General features: G+C 35.1%; 1 protein-coding gene across 1 annotated transcript in view; it reads left to right on the top strand.

The window, feature by feature from the left end:
• CUL5 (cullin 5) overlaps positions 1–20,726 on the top strand; it is a gene marked incomplete at its 5' end in the record, with an annotated part of 97,741 nt that overhangs the window by 48,486 nt on the left and 28,529 nt on the right. Inside the window, 4 exon segments of the mRNA XM_042780360.1 lie at positions 2,322–2,463; positions 4,521–4,666; positions 4,749–4,829; positions 19,629–19,722. Coding sequence (XP_042636294.1) covers positions 2,322–2,463; positions 4,521–4,666; positions 4,749–4,829; positions 19,629–19,722 — 463 coding nt within the window.

The raw sequence follows: 20,726 nt of genomic DNA, 5'->3' as shown, positions 1-20,726 counted from the left end.
TTCCAAGTGGATGACAGTGGTAGCCGGGCACCATCTAGTTCTTCTGGTCTCATAGTTGTATAGGCTGCAGATTGGATGGTGTACCAGTCGCTAGGACTAATTGTTTCCATGAATTTTGGTTTTCTTCATTCTTCTTTGCTCTTGACAAGGAGAGTCCCATTGTTGCATCTAGATGGTAGCTTGCTAGCTTTTAAGATCCCCGTCACTACTCACCAAAATAGGAGGTGGAACAATGTTTTGTATAGTATGTTATGTCAATTGAGCTTGATGTCCCCTGCGACTATGGTCTCTACTTTTCCTATTTTTATCTTCATATTTTGTTTTCCTATTCTTTGTTTGTACCTTTACCTTCCTACAAATTAAATTACTTTTTTCCTCTTTAAAACATCTCATATCTTAATAGGTTGCCTTCTGATAACTTTGTGTTTAATCTCGGGCTAACTATTGTCATCTTTATAATCTTTCTTTCACTTGATGCTAGTTATTATAAACTCAGTATGTTCTTTGTTTATTTTCTTATCTTGCATAGTTTCTAGTTAAAAGCTCTGTGCCTAATACATTATTTAATTTAAAGAACTTAGCCCTGATAGTGAAGGTCCCAGGTTTCCCTTTCAACTCTTTAATAATGACCTAACTTGGCTTTTCTCATTTATAAAATATCTCTCTACTTGTGAGAATCAAATGGAACCATAGATTTGAAAGTAAAAAAATACTTTTTGAACTTTAAACAATTCATTGCTTGCTGATGGTCATAGCAACAAACTCAGACATTCAAATAGTATAGCCTGGACATTATCACCCCTCCCCAAACTAAAAATTTGTTCTAATATTGACAAAGATATACTGTATATTTAACTATCAAATGGTTCTTCAGTGGTAGAAGCAACTGCAATTTGAGAAATTTATACTACAAAAAAAAAAAAAGGTCAAACACTTGTAGATATTATCTACTTTACAGTCTATAATCTTGTCCTTTCTTGTTTTTCTTTTATTCCTTTAGTTTTTAAGGTTCCCTATTGATGGAGAAGCAGCATTACTTAATGATTAAGAGCATACATTCTGGGCCCACAGTCCAGTACCAGTTGGCTGTTGAGTCATTTCCAACTCGTGGTAAACCCATGAGTGTCAGAGTAGAACTGTCTTCTATAGGAGTTACAGTGGCTGATTTTTTTTTTTTTTTTTCCCAAGTAGATCGTCAGGCCTTTCTTTCAGAATACCTCTGGGTAGACTTTAACCTTTGGCTTTTCAGTTAGCAACCAAGCACGTTAACTATTTGCACCCCTCAGGGACTCTGAGCCACTACTAGTATAAGTTCAAATCCCAGTGTTTCCACTTAAGAGCTGTGTGGATATGGGAAAAGTTAGCTTTCTTCTTTGTGCCCAGGATTCCACATAGTAAAAGGGGCGATAATTAATATTAGAGTTGTTGTAATGAATAAGTGAGTTTTATGTGGAAAGTACTTAGAACAGTGCCAGGTACATAGTGAATGTTATATAACTGTTTTTATTATTGCTGCTACTGCTGCTGTTTTTATTAATCTGTCTCCTATATTTGAAAAAACTATCCTGAGCACGAATATCCAAAACCAAACCTGCTGCCATTGAGTCAATTCCAACTCATAGCAACCCTATAGAACAGAGTAGAACTACCCCATGGGGTTGCCAAGGTTGTAATCTTTACAGAAGCAGTTTGCCATACCTTTCTCTTGAGTGGCTTGTGGGTTCAAACCACTGACCTTTCGGTTAGCATCCTAGCGCCTTAACTACTGAGCCACAAGGGTGCCTCTGAGTACTAATACATACTCATAAATACGTATAAACCATTTCTATCATTTTAATGAAGCAACTATAAGGTTGATTTGCATATTCTTTTTTTTAAGGTCTAGTATCACACAGATTTTTCAGTTGGTCCTTTTTGTATTCATAATGTATGTATACAAACACATGTCATTCCAAGGTCATTCCAAGCACATACAGTATTTCTGAAATTGAACCTTGGAATTCTAGGATAAAGTGACATTTTCCATATGTTACCATATTTAGTTTTTACAACCATTTGAAATTAATCATACTGTTTTAACTATTTTATAAGCATGAAAGCAAGTGATAAAGCTGGGATTCAAATCCCGTTACATCTATTTCTGAAATGCATGTTCTTTACTGTTATACTAAATATACTACCCTGAAGTATTCAAGTGAATGCAAGCCTAAGAATTTGATTTCCTCTTCTAGTGTTTATACTTAAAAGTTTTTTTATGTGTATGTGTTTCTTGGTATATTAATAATTCAAAATGATTGCATATTTTGTCATTTTTTTCCTAGCTCATGCTTGATACATGGAATGAGTCCATATTTTCAAATATTAAAAACAGACTCCAAGATAGTGCAATGAAGTTGGTACATGCTGAAAGATTAGGAGAAGCTTTTGATTCTCAGCTGGTCATTGGAGTAAGAGAATCCTATGGTATGCTCTGAACTTTTATGATCATAATTTCCTTTTCATGGAAATTCTAGGACAATTATAGACTAGTAGTATCAAAGTTATGTTCATTGCCATATAAAGTCATACCTACTTTTTGTGCTTTTTAGAGTTTATAAAAGACATTAATTATGCTTCAAAGAAACCCAAAATTCCTATTTATATGGTTAATATTTATTTTCTCCATGTCATTCTTTTCTTGGTTGGTGAAACTTTTTGGAAACCTGAATTAGAGAAATATAAATTCAAATCTAGAGCTCATAAGAGATAATGGATTTTGTACTTATGTTTTCTGGACATAAGTTAATTATATATATACATTTATCTCCTAACTTCTCCATTTCTGACAATGATACTCTCATTTGTTCTTTCAATCAGATATGTTGTTCCTTCTAATTAGAATACTCTTCCTCCTCTATCTTTGTCCTCTGTTTCCTCGTGGAGACCATTCCTAATTCCTAGACTAGGTTAGGTCCTCTCACTTAGTGCTTCATAGTGCATACCTGTGCCTCACAGTAGTATAATTTTTCTGTTGAATTATCTCTGGTGTTGACACTATATCTTTACTTAGCCTGGCATAGAGTATTTGTTGAATTAATGAATCTTTAGAGTTAACTTTGATTGGTTTTTCTGTATTTCTGCATATCTCTAGATATCAGATCTTTAGATTTTCATTAGCAATACCCCTGAAATTTCCTCTTTCTTATTTCAACAACTACCAGTTTACACCTCTTTACATCTGGTCTATTGAAATAGCTTTCCTACAATGATCTTATTGTTATCATTTAACTTGTATACAGCCCACAAGATTAATTTTAAATACTACTTTATTGGTAAGCCCACAAGATTAATTTTAAATACTACTTTATTGGTAAGGAGCCCTGGTGGCACAGTGGTTAAGCACTTGGCCACTAACTGAAAGGTTGGTTTGAACCCACAAGCCACTCCTTGGAGAAAGATGTGATGCTCTGCTTTCATAAAGATTACAGCCCTAGAAACCCTGTGGGGCAGTTCTACTCCTTCCTACAGAGTTGCTATGAGTCAGAATTCGATGTCAGTGAGTTTATTTTTGGGTTTGGACTTAATTGGTAAGGAGCCCTGGTAGCCAACTGCAGTTGACAGTTCAGTCTGACTCAGCTGCTCCCAGGAGAAAGACCTGGTGATCTGCTGCTGTGAAGATTACTGCCAAAAAACTCCAGGATAGTTCTACTGTGTCACTTGAGGTTGCTATGAATTGAAATCAGCTGATAGAACACAACAATAACTATATTGCTTGTTTTTATTTACCCTTTTAGTGATAAACTAAAAAACCCAAACTCATTGTTAATGAGTTAATTCTGAGTCATGGTGACTCTGTAGGATAGAGTAGAACTGCCCCATGGAGTTTCCAAGGCTGTAATATTCCAGGACCAGATCTCCAAGTCTTTTCTCCCACAGAGACACTGGTGGGTTCAAAACCCCTCACCTTTTGGTTAGCAGCCAAGCTCTTAACCACTGTGCCACCAAGCCTTTTTCCTGTTAGAAATACACTATGCTAAATTCAAGTTGCTTAGCTTGAGATTTGTGTCTTTCTACAACCATTCCTGACCTGTCATTCTTCCTTCTGTTAACCTTATAATCCCCTCAGACCAGCCTAGTCAGTTATACCTTGAGTTTGGTCTTATGCTTTTTCACTTCTGAATATTTACTTATTTCACTGATCTCTACCTATGCAAATCATATTTCATTCTGTAAAACTCACTTTAAATACTGGCCCTTCTATTATTTCTTGATCATTTAGTTAGAAGTCAGTCTTGTTAATGTTCAGAAATAAAACAGTCTATTTCTGTTAGTAGTTTTTATCACTTTAGTGCTTTGTGCTATTATCTTTTTGATTTTGTGTTTTTTAAGAAGGCTTTGTTTCTTATATGATTTTATGTTCTATTGAACATTGTTACAGTCCTTTGCACATAATGACTTTTCAGTATTTGTTATTTCATTTATTGTACTCAAATTACTATTTGAATTATTATTACAGTAAAATTTTATTTTCTGTTTTTCAGTTAACCTTTGTTCTAATCCTGAGGATAAGCTTCAAATTTATAGGGACAATTTTGAGAAGGCATACTTGGATTCCACAGAGAGATTTTATAGAACACAGGCACCCTCTTATTTACAACAAAATGGTGTACAGAACTATATGAAATATGTAAGTCAGAACCTAGTATATGTGATAGTTTGAGCTATTTTCTTGATATTCTTAAAATGATTGATATTTTGTTTCTGGACAGGCAGATGCTAAATTAAAAGAGGAAGAAAAACGAGCACTACGTTATTTAGAAACAAGACGAGAATGTAATTCTGTTGAAGCAGTAAGTAATTTTGTAATTATATATTCTGTGGGATTATTTGAAGTACAGTAGCCCAGCAATGGCAAACACATGCCATACATAACATTATTCATCTTTTCTCATGTCTTTGACAAACCTTACTAATTTTATTATAATCCTCTTTCCCAGTGAGCTAAAACATGGCCTCAGAAGGCAGCTTACTTAGAGCGTAATTGTTCCTCCAAACTAGTATGCAAAATAAAATCTATTTGCCATCCCTGCTCTAGACTTTACTATATTTAATGTGCTTAATTTTTAATCAACCTCTTTGTATTATGTTTTATGAATATCTGAAGTTAACCATTTACAGTGACTTACATTGCAAGTAAAATACGCTCCCTAGAAATCTGTGCCTTTAAGAAAATAGTTAATTCTACCTATTATATATTCTTAGGAGAATAGCTAAGGGTATTACAATAAAAACTCAGTACATATTTAACAGGGTATAACTCCCTTTGATCATGATATTAGAAATAGTTCTGAATTACATGTGGTTTTATTTAAATCCAGTAAATTCACTGCTTTTTGCTTTAGATGTACAAACAAAATTCATATTTAGTTCTACTTTAACTTCAGTAGTTATTGAACTTGGGTCAGTAATTATGATGGAAAATAATTGTTTTGAACTGATTCTCAGTGGATATGTTTTGAATTGGATTTTGAAAATTTTTTAAATCTTCAGGTTAGAGAGAGAGAGAGATTATGTCTTTTTTCAGTTCTCTCTCAGTGTGATTCAAGTTTGTGTTCTGAAAAGAATGACCAAGTTAGTATTAAAGCTCCATAGCTGAATTTTTAAAAGGCACAATGTAGGCATATAAGGCAAGTAATTTATCGCAGATCAAAACTCTTCTTTTACAGAACAAAGATACTGTATTTTTGAACTTGGAACTAATGTCTTTGTCAAGTAATGATCCATTTTACCTGCTAATTATTTTATTTCGTTTGGTAAAAATATATGTACAAACTATATATGTTAACATGAATAAAAGATATTTCTGCTTCCTGGTGGAGGATGTTTTCCAAACTTCATCTTATAATAAGAAAAAATATTTATTTAGTAAAAGTACAAAAGTCTTCTTTTTGTTTTACATTGTGTAGTAAATTCCTCATTAAAAAAATACTTTCTGATCAGAATTAGTAGCCATGCTAGAATATCAGTCCTGGCTATTTCCCTTTTAAATGGAGAACTGACCTTAGTGTGCATTAGTAAGAAAAGTAAGAATCACATTAGACAGAATCTTGAAGTCTGCTCCCACCCACTGCCATTGAGTCAATTCCAACTGATATAGCAACCCTGCAGGACAGAGTAGAACTTCCCTATAGGTTTTCTAAGGCTGTAAATCTTTACAGAAGCAGACTGCCTTATATTTCTCACGCAGAGCAGCTGTTAAGTTTGAACCATAGACCTTTTGATAAGCAGCTGATTGTTTTAACCATCACACAACAAGAGTTCCTTGAAGTCTGCTCAGATATACCAGTATTACCTGCAGCTCCTTTCAGTCTTTGGAGCCTGGGAACTGAGTTTACATTTACATTTAAAACAATAGTACTCTAATTTGCCTATAACCAAACATTTTTCAACTGTGAGTAGAATCTTTTTTTTCTCTTTTACCTATGACTTTTCTTTGACTTTTTCTATCTTGAATGATAGTCATGTTTATATTTTGTGCAAAACTTTCTAATGGTTATTCTCTTTTGATAGTTAAAATAACATTGGTATAATCACTCACTTACTGCCATTGAATCGATTCTGACTCATAGAGACTGCCATTGGGTTTCCAAGGTTGTAAATCTTTACAGAAGCAAACTGCCTCCCTCCTCTTTCCTCTGAGAGCAGCTGGTGGGTTCAGACCACTGAATTTTTTGATTAGCAGCCATATGCTTTAAGCATTACATCATCAGAGCTCCTTAACTTTGGTATTAGGGGGAAAATGGCTAATTTAGTGGTGGTTTATAGAAGTTATTTATAGAAATAAAAGGCAGTAAAGGCCACTGAATGTTTTTTAGACAGGTATGCTGTGGTCAAAGTCCTTTAGGAAGAAAAAAGGTAGATGGCTTTTGCAGTAATTCAAACAAGGTATTAACCAAACTCACTGCCATCGAGTCAATTCGACACATAGAGACTCCTCCTTACGTTTCCGAGGCAGTATCTCTACAGAGGTGGATTGTCCAGTCTTCCTTCTGAGGGGTGGCGGGTGGCTGGTGGGTTTGAACCACCCGCCTTCTGGTTAGCAGTCAAATACCTTAAGCATTATGCCACCAGAGCTCCCAAAACAAGGTATTAGAAGGATAAAATAGGGTTATAACAATAAGAATGGAAAGGACAAATTTTAGATGAAGACCTTTCAGAGGTGTTATTATGTCATACTAGATGGGGCTAGATCTGAGAGAGAATCGGGTAAATATTTCTGAACTGTGTTGCTACAGAGAGGTCAGGTGTAAGAATAAGTGTTAGTGGAAGCAGGGAAAATTAGTTCACTTTGGGGGTTTGAGGATTTTGAGATGCTTGATGTTCCCGTAGCATTTGGGTTGGGGGTGCTGCAATTTTGTAACATAAAATTGTTCTCTTCTTATGTTCCAGTTTATACAACTTAGTTATAGCATATCCACATTAAACGTACAGAAATTCAACTATAGAGGTCCAACTAAGAGAATAACAGTAAGAGTAAGAAAAGGAGAATGTGTTAATAAGGGAATGAAAAATATAGAGATAAACAAATACAAATGCATATAGAAGAGTTTAGTCTCCCTTTTCATATTATCACATACATATGTGGGAAAACATTTTTACATAGATGATGTGAATCCCTCTCCCACAGTTACCGAACAATGTGAACATCTCACCAGAGTGAATGATTCTAGAGTTTAAAGATAAGTATTTTTTTCTTACAACATAGTCTCTAAGTACAATATAGCTATATGTATGTCTCCAAAGAAATTGTACTTGATGGCAGACATAAGAGGTTGATGTAATTTGTTTTTATTTTGGTTTGATTTTCTGCTGCTTATTTTTAAAATCAACCATTTTGATTAAAGTATAAAAGGAAAGTGCACAAATCTTAAGTGTAAAAGTGAATTACCACAAAAGGAATAAACATTTCAGGGAATCAATGATAAAACTAACTCAAACAATAAAAGAATTCTGTAAAGGAGGATATAAAATTAACATAAATTCAGTAATCTTCAAATAATAAACAGTAATAAGCAGGATGTACTATTTTGCTTATTTACAATAGCAAAAAAAGATGATTAAATGCTCAGAAATAAATTTTAACAATAAAAGTGGAAAATATAAGGAATTTTTAAACACTATCGAAAGACACAAAAATAGACTTGAAAAAATAGAAAGACATCCCTTTTCTTAAATAGGATGACTCAAGATTGTAAAGATGTAAGTTCCTCTCTAAATTAACTTATAAATTCAGTGCATTTCCAGTAAAAATACCATAACTATTTTATGAAGTTGTTAATATACTAATGTTCATGTGGAAAAGCAAACCTGATAAAATACCCAGGACAATACTGGAAAAGAAAACAAGCAGGGACTAGCCCTATGAGACGTTAAAACCTTCTGTATAAAACCTCTATAATTAAAAGTGTGGTTTTTGCACATGAGTAGATAAGTGAACTAGTGGAATGGAAGTTGTTGTTGTTATGTGCTGTTGAGTTGGATCCAACTCAATAGTGACCCCTCCTTGGGTTTCCAAGGCAGTATCACTATGGAAGTAGATTGCCCAACCTTCCTTCCGAGGAGTGGCCTGGTGGGTTTTGAACTGCCAGCTTTCTGGTTAGCAGTCAAGTGCCTTAGACACTGTATTACCAGAGCTCTTGTGAAATGGAATAGAAGGTCCATAATTACAACCAAATATATAGAGAATTTACTATAAGACAAAAGTTGGATCCCAGATTACCAGAGGTATAGAGATAGACATTTTAATTGATAGGGACAACTTGGTAGCCATTTACAAAAAAGTTCATTGATTATATATTTCATATCATATAATAGAATAAACAACAAATGGATCAGGGAGCTATGGAAAAAATGAACCCATATAAATACTAGAAGAATTTCTCCTTAATCTTGTATAGAGAAGGGCTTTTTAATATGGCTCAAAATTTAGAGGTAATAAAGGATAAATCGGGAGCTCTGGTAGCGTGGAAGGGTCGCTATGAGTCAGGTCCGACTCAATGGCACATAACAGCAACAAACAACAAAGGATAAGTCTGACGACATTTTTAAAGTTACATGAAAGAAAGAAAAACGTAGTCAAAAGGCAAACTGATAACCTTGGAAAAAATATTTGCAATATATATCATGAACAGAGGGCTGATATCCCTAACATCTATAAAGAATGTTTGTTTTTTTTTAATTAAGGGACTAAGGAACAAAACCTGACAGGAAAAAGATGAACAGACAGTTACACAAAAATATAATAAACCCTCAAACATATACAAAGTTCAAATTCATTCTTATAGAATTCCAGTTAATAAAAATTCCAGTTAATTCCAGTTCTTAAATATAAGAGGAAAGAGGGAAATAAACAATGACTGTAGGCAAATACAACAATAGTGACCAGTAGTGACCCCAAGGAGGGGTCAACTATGAGTCGGGTCTGACTTGACCGTACGTAACAACAACAACATGCCATTTCAGTAAGGATGCCACAGAAATGTCTCCTTAGTGGTTCATATCAAGGAGTTCATGACACCAATATGTTCTATTACTAGTGATGTTCAGCTTAATTTACCCAGTGATGTCTGCTGCGTTTCTCCACTGCAAAGTCACTTTTTTACTTTGGTTAATATTTTGGGTCCAATCCTCTGAACCTGTGAAATTATCCCATTTCTCTTTAGACTTTTGACCATTTATTTTAGTATCCACCATTAGAGCTTGTCTGTAATGTATCTACTTCTGTAGTGATACTGCCTGGGAAACCCAAAGAGGGCTCGCTATGAGTCGGGTCCGACTCGACAGCATATAACAATAACAACAGCATCACTACGGAAGTGGATTGCCCAGCCTTCCTTCTGAGGAGTGGCTGGTGGGTTTGAACCGCCAGCCTCCTGGTTAGTAGTCAAATGCCTTAGGCATTATGCTACCAGAGCTCCCTGAAATGGCGTATTACTCAAAAAAAAAAAAAAAAAAAAACTCAAGGAGCTCTGGTAGTGTAGTGCCTAAAGCATTTGACTGCTAACCAGAAGGCTGGTGGTTCAAACCCACTAGCCACTCCTAAATTAAGGGACAATCTACAAAATAACCAGTTTAAAACTACTAAGGTCATAAAAGACACACACAAAATACCAAGGAGCAATTACAGATTTGAAGAGGTTAAGGAGATGTAACAACTAAACTAAACACAATGTGGTATCATAGGTAGTTACTGGTTGTCAAATACCATCCAGTTAGCTTCAGCTCAGAGTGACCTTATATAAAACAAAACGAAATATTGCCAGGTCCTGCACCATCTTCACCAAACTCACTGCCATCAAGTTGGTTCCAACTCATAGTGACCCTTCCTTGGGTTTCCAAGGTGGTATCTCTATGGAAATAGATTGCCCGGTCTTCTTTCCAAGGAGTGGCTGGGGGATTTGAATCGCCAGCCTTCTGGTTAGCAGTCAAATGCCTTAGGTACTGCGCCATCAGAGCTCCCATCTTCACAGTCATTGCTTTTTTTGAGCCCATTTGAGTTCCATTCCCTGTGTCAATCCATCTCATTGAGGGTCTCCTTCTTCGCTGACCATCTATTTTACTAAGGAGAGTCTTATAACAGGAAAAGAGCATTGGTGAAAAAAACTGGTAAATTTTAAATAAGATCTGTCATTACTTAATAATATTGTGCCAATATTCTATTTTCTTGGTTTTGATAGTTGTGCTATAGTTATGTAAGATATTAACATTTGGAGTGTATAGGCAATCTGCTATTTTTGCAACTTTTCTGTAAGTCTAAAATCAAATGTAAAAAAAAATACAAAGAATGCCTGTTTTATTCAGGAGACATCAGTGGAGGTGATCACATGAAGTTTTCCTCTGTGAAACTGATTCAGTAAATCACAGTAACAGAGTTCCTATAATGAATCATTATTACGCTTCAGGAATGAACACAAAGTTCTGTTTTTAATGGATAAAAATGCAGATCCCAAATAGATCTCAGCAGATACTGTATAGCCAGTAAAAGTTGCTCCCAAGATATCCATGATTTCTTACATTTAAAATGTTTAGATGTTAAGTTTATTTATTATGTAATCAAGTAATATCTTTAGGATAATTTTATAGTTTTATCCAAATTCAATTAGTCTTTGAATTTGCGTATTGTTAGAATGGCAGGTTCTGAGAAAGATGAATCAATCGAAAGTTATGCTGTGAGTTGTTTTGATATCACAGCATAAACTTTTCAGCAAGCAAAAGGTGATGGTAGGGTAGGCAACAAGATAAACTCGTACTTTCTCTGAAGCCTAAGATATGTGGGGAAAGTTTCGATCACATCATGGAGGCCATCTGAATTCCAAGCTAACATTTTTTGAACTAGAATCTATCTCTAAGACAAAGGATAGTATCTACTTCCAGGAAGGCATTTTTTGATTGTCACAATGATTGAATATGTAATGTATAGAAAAGTTCAGGAATGCTAGATGTCTCATAGTGCTCAGGCTGGTAGTTTGAGTCTTCCCAGAGGCACCATGGAAGAAAGGCCTGGCAGTTTACTTCCAAAAAATAGCTATTGAAAATTCTGTGGGGCACAGTTCTATTCTGACACACATGGGGTTGTTAGGAGTTGGAATTAAATCAATAGCAACTGTTTTGGTTACTAGGACCCTTAAGGAACTTCAAATTAAAATTTCTGGGATAGGAATGTGTATAAATACTAATCAGCACACTTACGTAGTACTTTTCAAAGTAATGAAAAACCACTGTATATTCAGTATTATATATTTAATGAGGACCTCTGGTAGTGTAGTGCCTAAGTCACTTGACTGCTAACCAGAAGGCTGGTGGTTCAAACCCACCAGCATTCCTCGAAAGGAAAGTTGGGCAATCTCTTTCCCTAGTGGTACCGCCTTGGAAACCCAAGGAGGGGTCGCTATGAGTCAGGTCTGACTCGATAGCACATAACAACAACAGCAACAAAAACGAATATTTAATGATGATTTACAGCTGTGGTTACCTGGCTCCAAATTAATGCTTTTTTTATAGGACTGTTTCCCTGCCAGTGTGATGACCAGTGGGGATATGGTAAACATTATATAATCTAAGGATTTTTTTTTTTTTTTTTTTTTTTCCATTTTTTGGTGAATGTACCTTTTGGCTAATTGGGAGACAGGATCCTGTAGCTAGAGATTATGTAGCTCTAGTTTTTAATTAAACCATTTGACCTATGTTTATTGAACACTTACTCATTCAACAAACATTTATTTTGTCTCTATAGTAAAGCAGTTAGAGGGGATACAGCATGAACAAAACAAAGCCACTTGGTTTTATAGTGCTAACTTTCTAGTGAAGGCAAACAGATAAGGGCATGTTTTCATTTATGCTCTTATAGATACCTGTGTGGTTGATATTCTAATAATGGATAATAATGGAAGTAATATAAATTCCCAAGTAGAGTCTTAAAGTGGAGAAACATAATACAATTTTTTAGTTTGATTCATTGTGTTAATAGCTAAGGAATCAAAGAAAATTAATACTTACACAAAATTATATATATAATGAAAATCAGAACTGTTCGTATTTTTTACTGAATGTCAGTGAAACTGTGTAAGTTGAGTACCACTAAAAGGCTACCACATCACATAGCTTTATCTGTCCCACTTTTCATCTTCATAGCCATGGATTCATTCATTCAACAAAACTTACTGAGTGCCTGCTGAGTTTTGTGGCCAATAAACTTAAAGAGTTTATAGTCTTGCTATAGAGGAAGGTAAAACATCAAGCACATTGATAGTTAAAGTGTTTCACCTTGCAGACCTCTGGGGAGAGATTGCTATGGATTAGAAGTTGTGCTCATCTCAGGCAAACAAATACAGGAGTTGATGGCATATGGCAAAAAGTTTTTTTCTTCACGGAAGCTAGCAAAAGGAGACAGAAAGGGAATACAAGGTGAGAGAGATGGTTTATCACTATCCTTTCCATTCAAGATGTATTTTCAATTAACTAGTATATATTTAGGATACACTATGTATGTAGTACTTTGGTAAATGATGGGGAAGAAATTTAAAAAAAGCAACAACATGGTCTCTGCCCTCAAGGAACTGATCCTCTTGTTAGGACAAGACTCATGTAAAAAGGAGAGAACTCTATCAAGCAGTCTCGCTTTCTTTGTTTTGCCTTGTATATAAGTTTTTAAATATACACAAGAGTAGAGAAAATAGTATAATGAACCCCACTTCATATCCCCAGCCCCTAGATTCAGCAATTACCATTTTGTCACACTTGCTTGCTTGATCCATTTTTCCTTTCTTTTTTAAATTATTTTTTCCTTCCTTCCCTTTCTTCATTCTTTCTTTCTGTCTTTCTATGCTCTAGCATTTTAAAACAAATTTTTAGCATTGTGCATTTTTACTCCAGACACTTCGGTATTATACCATTATTTTTCATGCCTGCATATTATTTCATTGTATGTATGTACTGTAATATACTTAACTAGTTCAGTAATGGTGGATATTTTCATTGTTTATTGTTTATTTCTTATATATAATTCTTCCTGGAACATCCATATATGTTTGTATCCTTTCAATATCCTTATCATACATCTTTTCTTACACTTGGTTTTCTCTTTTGACTAAATTCTTAGAAATGGAATTGCTGAAACAAAGGTTATCAACCTTTTTACAAACAGCTACATCATATCAAACAGACCTTCAGATATGTTTTATAGTATTCGTTCTGCCATCTACTATGTGTCTGTTTATCCCTATCTTAGCAGAACTGGATTATTTTAGCCTTTTAATCTTTGGCAATCTATCAGTATGATAGATTAAGAAAGATTTTTTGTGCACATTTAAAAATTATTAAAGAGACTGGGTATCCTTTTTCTTCTTTTCATATATTTTTATTGTGGTAGATATATAGGTAATAAAACATTTGCCATTTCAGCAGTCTTCACATGTACATTCAGTGACATTAAATAAGTTCATCATGTGCAAACAATCACCATTTAAGCTTTCTTAAATGTTTTTCCATCACCCTTTAGAGAAATTCAGTATCCCCTAATCTTTATTCTTGTTATTGGCCATTTGTATTTAATCTTTTATGTATCACTTTCATTATTTTATTTTTTTATTCAAAAACCAGAGTATCATTATTTTCTATCCCTGATTTTCAAGATACTTCATAATTAGACCCTAACCTATCTTTTTAATTTTGTTGTTAATTGCCATCAAGTTGGGTTCAACTTGTGGTGACCCCATGTACAGTGGAACAAAATGATACCTAGTCCTGCTCTATCATCATGATCATTGGTGCACTCAAGTCCATGGTTGTAATCACTGTGTATTTTGATTGCCTTCCAACCCAGGCCCCTCATCTTCCAGCACTATATTGAACAATATTCTGTTAAGAGCTATAGAGTTTTCTTTGGGTAATTTTTGGAAGTAAACTTCCGGCACTGTTTTTCCTAGTCTGTCTTAGTTAAGAAGTTCTACTGAAATCAGTCTACCATGGTGACTGTGCTGGTATTTGAAACAACAGTAGCATAGTTTCCAGCACCATTCAAAAAAATCAACAGACTCACTGCTGTCAAGTCAATTTCGACTCATAGTGATCCCCTCTTGGGTTTCTGAGGCAGTATCACTATGGAAGTAGATCAGTCGCCCAACCTTTCTTCTGAGGAGTGGCTGGTGAGTTTGAACTGCCAGCCTTCTGGTTAGCAGTCAGTGCCCTAGGCACTACACCACCCTCCCTCCAGCAGCATAGCAACACACAAACCACAATACAACAAATTGGCAGACAAGTGGTAGCTTCAATTGCAGTTCCTAATAATGTCCAGCAAAAGTCTCTGAGTGGAACAGATGGTTAATGTGCTTGGCTGCTAAACCAAAGGTTGGAAGTTTGAGTCTACCCAGAGGCACCTAGGAAGAAAGACCTGATCGATCTACTTCTGAAAATTCAGCTATTGAAAACCCTATGGAGCAATTTTACTCTAACACACAGAGTTGCTATGAGTCAAAATCAAGTTGACTGGCAACTGGTGGTTTTAATGTCCAGTAAGTCTTTCTACTCTAATAAGTCTTACTTCTCATTAGTAGAATTCATCTTTTCCATTTTATTTCTTGGACTCATTTTTAGTATTGTTTTATTTTTCTTTTGCCTGTTGACATCCTTCAGAATCCTTATGTCTCATCTTGTAATGAAGGAATCTCCAAGTTTTAGCCTTTATCAATTTCCTCTTACTTAAATTCTGTCAGAACTGGTTATTTTTAACACTTGATTTAGTGAGAAATTACTGCTTTGTAGTATTACTTATCAAAAAACAACTGTGTAAAAAGGCTATGAATATATGGTTGTGGATGGAACATAATCCCTGGCCTTGTGAAGCTTACTGTTCTTGTTAGGTGCTGTTGAGTTGGCTCCAATTCATAGAGACTCTGTGTACAGCAGAATGAAACACTGCCCGGTCCTGTGCCGGCCTCACAATCCTTGCTGCACCTGAGCCCGTGTGTCAGTCCATCTTGTCAAGGGCCTTCTCCTTTTTCATTGACTCTCCACTTAATGAAACTTAATATCTTTCTCCACGGAATGGTCCCTTCTGAGAACATGACCAAAGTAGGTTAGACGAAGTCTGGCTATTCTCACTTCCAAGGAGCATTCCAGCTGCACTTCTTCCAGGACAGGTTTCTTCTTCAGTCTTCTTCATTCATTGTCCAGCTTTCACATTCATATGAGGCAATGTGAAGCTTACAGTATAGTGATAATGAATTTATTTCCACTTCTGTGCTTATTAGTGAAATTGAAGTCTTTTCATATACCTCTGTACATATGCACTATTCACACACTTTTAGATACATAGTTCTAGTTCCCCAACTAGATTGTAAGATCATTGAGGGTGATGTTAACTATATTTTATCCTCCTCTGTTCCTTACAACACTTAGTTCTGAGCAGGTAACCATTACTAAGTGTATACTCTCTCTATTAAGTGCCATCAAGTCAGTTTCAACTCATAGCAACCCCACATGACAGTACAACTGCCCCTGTAGGGTTTACTAGGCTATAATCTTTATGGAAGCAGATTGCCAGGTCTTTGTCCTGCTGAACCACTGGGTGGGTTTGAACCGCCAACCTTTCAGTTAGCAGCCAAGTGCTTAATTAACTGTTGCACCACCTGGGCTCCTTTCTCTTTTTATTAGGATAATAAAAGTTGAAAGCTGTGGAGTCACATACCTATCCTCAAATTACAATTCAAGCAAGACCTTATGAACTGTGCAACACCTGCAAGTTACTTTACCTCTCTAAGCTTGTTTCCTTCTGTTAAATAATGGTTTCATAAGGTTGTTGTGCATTAAATGAGGTATTATATGGAAGACATTAGGTCAGTGCTTGATAGATAGTAAGTGTCCATTAAAAGTTACCTGCTATTAAAATAATTGTATATTTGTTTAACCTCTCAAGATAGAACCTGCTTCTGTGACTCTTTTTTCTTTTTTCTTAACCCCTTTCATCTATTCAGTTAACCGTTTCTGTCCAGTTTACTTCAATTATTTTGTAAATTTGGGCTCTCTTTTAATCCTCATTGTAACCCATAAAAAAAATTCATTTTGTATCATGGCTTAGATATGTGTTTATATCTCACAAAAAGTTTTACAAACTAAGAGTTATTGTTACTGTGTGTGATGCACTCTAATATTTTTGTTTTGTTATATGTCATTTAAAAAAAAAGCTGGTCACAAGTCAGTAAAACTGATTTCACAGCACCCATTAGATTTTTGGAATCTGCAAAATTTGGACTACTACTGAACAGTATTGTGCTCAAGTATAACTTTGCCACGAAAATAGAACTCAAAGACCAAGTACCTAGGGCTTAGATTTTATTTCTTTATTTCAATTGCACTGTCTCTTTGTTCTCCATTAGTTACAAATAGTTAGATTTACCTCCTCTGAATCTGCTCTCCTCTGAAGCCATGCATATTCCAGAGTTGATACAGAAATTAGAGCTTGTAGACAGTGCTTCCCGTCTTCAGCAGAGCAAGAATTTCTGAATCACTTTGTGTATTGTTTTCCTTTGGACAGAAATTAAGATAAATTGATTAAAAAGTAGCATAATATCTAGAGAGGGACTTGAAAAATATTTATTATGAAAAAGTTTGAGACATTTAAAATAGTAGGAGGAGTAGTATAATAACCTCCATTACTTAAATCCAACTTCAGTAATTATCAACATTATGTCGATTTCAAAGGAATTTTTAACAAAGGACTTTAAAAATACACGTAATTCCCTTCCATGATATAGATAGACAGTGTTTTTCAGAGGAGATAGATCAGCCTTAGTGTACCTTGCTTTCATACTCAAAGTTTACTCATTTTATGTGATCCCTGCAGGAGCGTGAGGGAGTAGGGCTGGGGTAGAAATCTTCTACCCTATTTGGGGGATTTTTCTCAGTTCCTCCCAGAACATTGGACCTTTGCTATTCTACTAGAAGTATTTCAACACCTTCTTGTACCATTCTGCCTTCATATCACCTTCTTTACTACCACTGAGAAGAATAGGAATTCTAGTACACTTAATTGTGCTCCTGAGGAACCTGTGCATGGACCAGGAAGCTGTCATTCGAATAGAACAAGGGGATATTGCATGGTTTAAAATCAGGAAGTGTGTGTGTTGGGGTTGTATCCTTTTACTATACTTACTTAGTCTGTATGCTGAGCAAATAATCTGAGAACTGGATTATGTAGACAAATGGGGCATTAGGATTGGAGGAAGACTCATTAACAACTTGCAATACGCAGATGACCCAGCCTTTCTTGCTGAAAGTGAAGATGAAGCACTTATTGATGAAGATTAAAGACTACAGTCTGCAGTATGGATTACATCTACATAAAGAAAATGAAAATCCTCACAATTGGACTAATAAGCAGCATCACGATAAATGGAGAAAATATTGAAGTTGTCAAAGATTTCATTTTACTTGGTTACTCAATCAACACCAATGGAAGTAGCACTAAAGAAATCAGACAATGAACTGCACTGGGAAAATTTGCTGCAAAAGACCTCTTTAAAGTGCTGAAGAGCAAAGATACCCCTTTGAAGACTGAGTGAACTGAACGGAACTCACTGCCATCAAATTGATTCGACTCATAGTGACCTCTCCTTAGGTTTCCAAGGCAGTATCTCTATGGAAGTTGATTGCCCAGTCTGCCTTCTGAGGAGTGACTGGTGTGTTTGAACTGCCAGCCTTCTGGTTAGCAGTCAAATGCCTTAGGCACTATGCCACCAGAGCTCCCCTTTGAAGACTAAGGTGTGCCTAACCCAAGCCAGGGTGTTTTCAGTTGCCTCATATGCATGTGAAAGCTGGACAGTGAATAAGGAAGGACCGAAGAGTTGATGCTTTTGAGTTGTGTTGGCAAAGAATACTGAAAGTACCATGTACTACCACCAGAAGAACTAACAAATCTCTCCTGGAGGAAGTGCACACAGAATGCTCCTTAGAAGTGAGAATAGCCAGACTTCATCTCACCTACTTTAGTCATGTTGTCAGAAGGGACGATTCTTTGGAGAAGGATAATCATGCTTGGTAAAGTGGATGGTCAACAAAAAATGGGAAGGCCCTCAACGAGATGGATTGACACAGTATGGCAGGGATTGTGAGGCTGGCACAGGACCTTTCTGTTGTACATAGGGTCGCTGTGAGTCGGAGCTGACTCAACAGCACCTAACAACAATACCATACTACCATTAGATTGGTTTTTAAAAACGGCCTGAAGGTAAGGAGAAGCTTAATCTTATGTTTAAAAACCTTTGGTTCTTCATTTTCTGCCTATGAAATAAAATCCTAAACTGTAGATTTTTCATTCATAATCTGTTCCCAGCCTACCTTTCTAACCTTCTTTCCCACTATCTCTCGTTTCCCTATTATATTCAACTTCTTATCATTCTCAGAATACTCAGTCTATTTTAGGACTTCTTATTTTTCAAGGTCCAATTTAGGTATGTGTTACAAGTTGAAACCTTTTTAAATACTCCAGAAAGAAATAGTTCCTTTGCTTGTGGTTGTTGTTTATTTGTTGCATTGTTTGTGTGTGTGTAATATACTTAAATTAGTTACCTTAAACTTTTCTCAGTTTACATTTGCCCTTCTCTACACCCTCAATTAAACAGTGATGTCCAGAACAAGGATTCTTGTTCTTCTTTGTCTCCTAAACAGTTCTTTGGTGCTCACATATAGTAGGTGCCCAATAATGGTTTGTTGAATGAATGTATTCGTACTTATTTAGAATTTTAGAGTCTAATTCTAACACAAGTTCTCTCCAGTTAGGAATAATTAATGAAAAATTTTTTTGTTCTTACATATTTTTTAGTATTTTTTTCTCCCTTCTCAGAAACTTTTGTTAAAACTTATAGAGAACTTAAGTTCAGACTTTAACCTGAGGGGGACATAAACTTAAGTGGTAAACTAGCATAAAGTATCCAGCTCCAACCTGTAGTACAACTCCTATAGTACAGGTAAGTAAATATCTACTTTTAAGATACTAAAGTTTTTTTCTGCTGTTGAACAGTTTGATTTTGTTAAGTTGGAATAGACTTGTGCTATAGAATTTATAGTGGTCTTGACCTATTTTTGATATATTTCAGCTCATGGAATGCTGTGTAAATGCCCTGGTGACATCCTTTAAAGAGACTATTTTAGCAGAATGCCAAGGCATGATCAAGAGAAATGAAACTGAAAGTAGGTAAAACATCACATACAGTTATCTGATCTTTTAAAGGGGTATCTTTGAAGCAAATCACTTAATAAATTGCTGTTTGATACATAGGCATATTTGTTAACATGAACTTTAAAGGCAGTGTTAAAATATTTAGCACAGTTAGAATCACTATTTCTAATCTTACATTTTAAGCATTTTCCCTTATATATTAATGCTATTTAGAAATACACATATACGAATTCAGAAGTATGTATACTTCTCAGAAGTAGGACCTTGCTTTTAAAGGCCAATTTACATTGTAAACATAGGGTATAAGTTAGAAATAGACATTTGACTAGAACAGTAGAACCTTGTAGTAAATCTTTTTCTTAATAAAAATATATTTTGGAGGCTAATAACTATAAGCAAAAAGAATACAGTAGAAATTACCATATTCCCACTACTGAGAGAGATTTTAATGTATTACACTCCAGATTTTATTGTATCTAACTGCCAGGTCCTGTTAAATCCTGTTTGCATTTAAAGTATGCATATAAATTCATTTAAGTTCATTTACTCTTTAGGAACATTTTGTAGTAAAAATCAAGATGCTCTTTGACGTAAGTGCAGTATTTGAATTCCCATACTCCAGTCAGAGTAGAGTTCTGTCTCATCTTTGTTAGACTCCCTTCAAAAGGTATTTAGTCATAACCAGTACCACATGTGAGGCAGGGTTTTTGTGAAGGTCATTTAAATGGTATAACATACAAGGAAGTGCCCTGTAAACTGAAAAGTTCTTTATGAATAGAGTTTTATATTGTCTCTAGTATATTTTTCTTTTATAATCATTAAATAATATGATTTTTACCCCTTAATGACGTGGCTATATATGTAATATTGTGTTTGCTTTATGAAATGTACTTATCTGCATAAACTTCTTTTGCTTCTTCAAATTAAAAATCATCATGTTGGGGGTAAAATTACTCACTTTTTAAGAAAAGTTCACTTTTGCAGAACATGATCACTTTTATTTTAATTTTTTATA

This window comes from Orycteropus afer, unplaced genomic scaffold, assembly GCF_000298275.1.
Source record: "Orycteropus afer afer isolate SDZICR_OR568_19922 unplaced genomic scaffold, OryAfe1.0 scaffold00036, whole genome shotgun sequence".
Taxonomy (NCBI): domain Eukaryota; kingdom Metazoa; phylum Chordata; class Mammalia; order Tubulidentata; family Orycteropodidae; genus Orycteropus; species Orycteropus afer.
The sequence above is the reverse complement of the archived record's forward strand: the minus strand, read 5'-3'. Positions and strand labels throughout refer to the sequence as shown.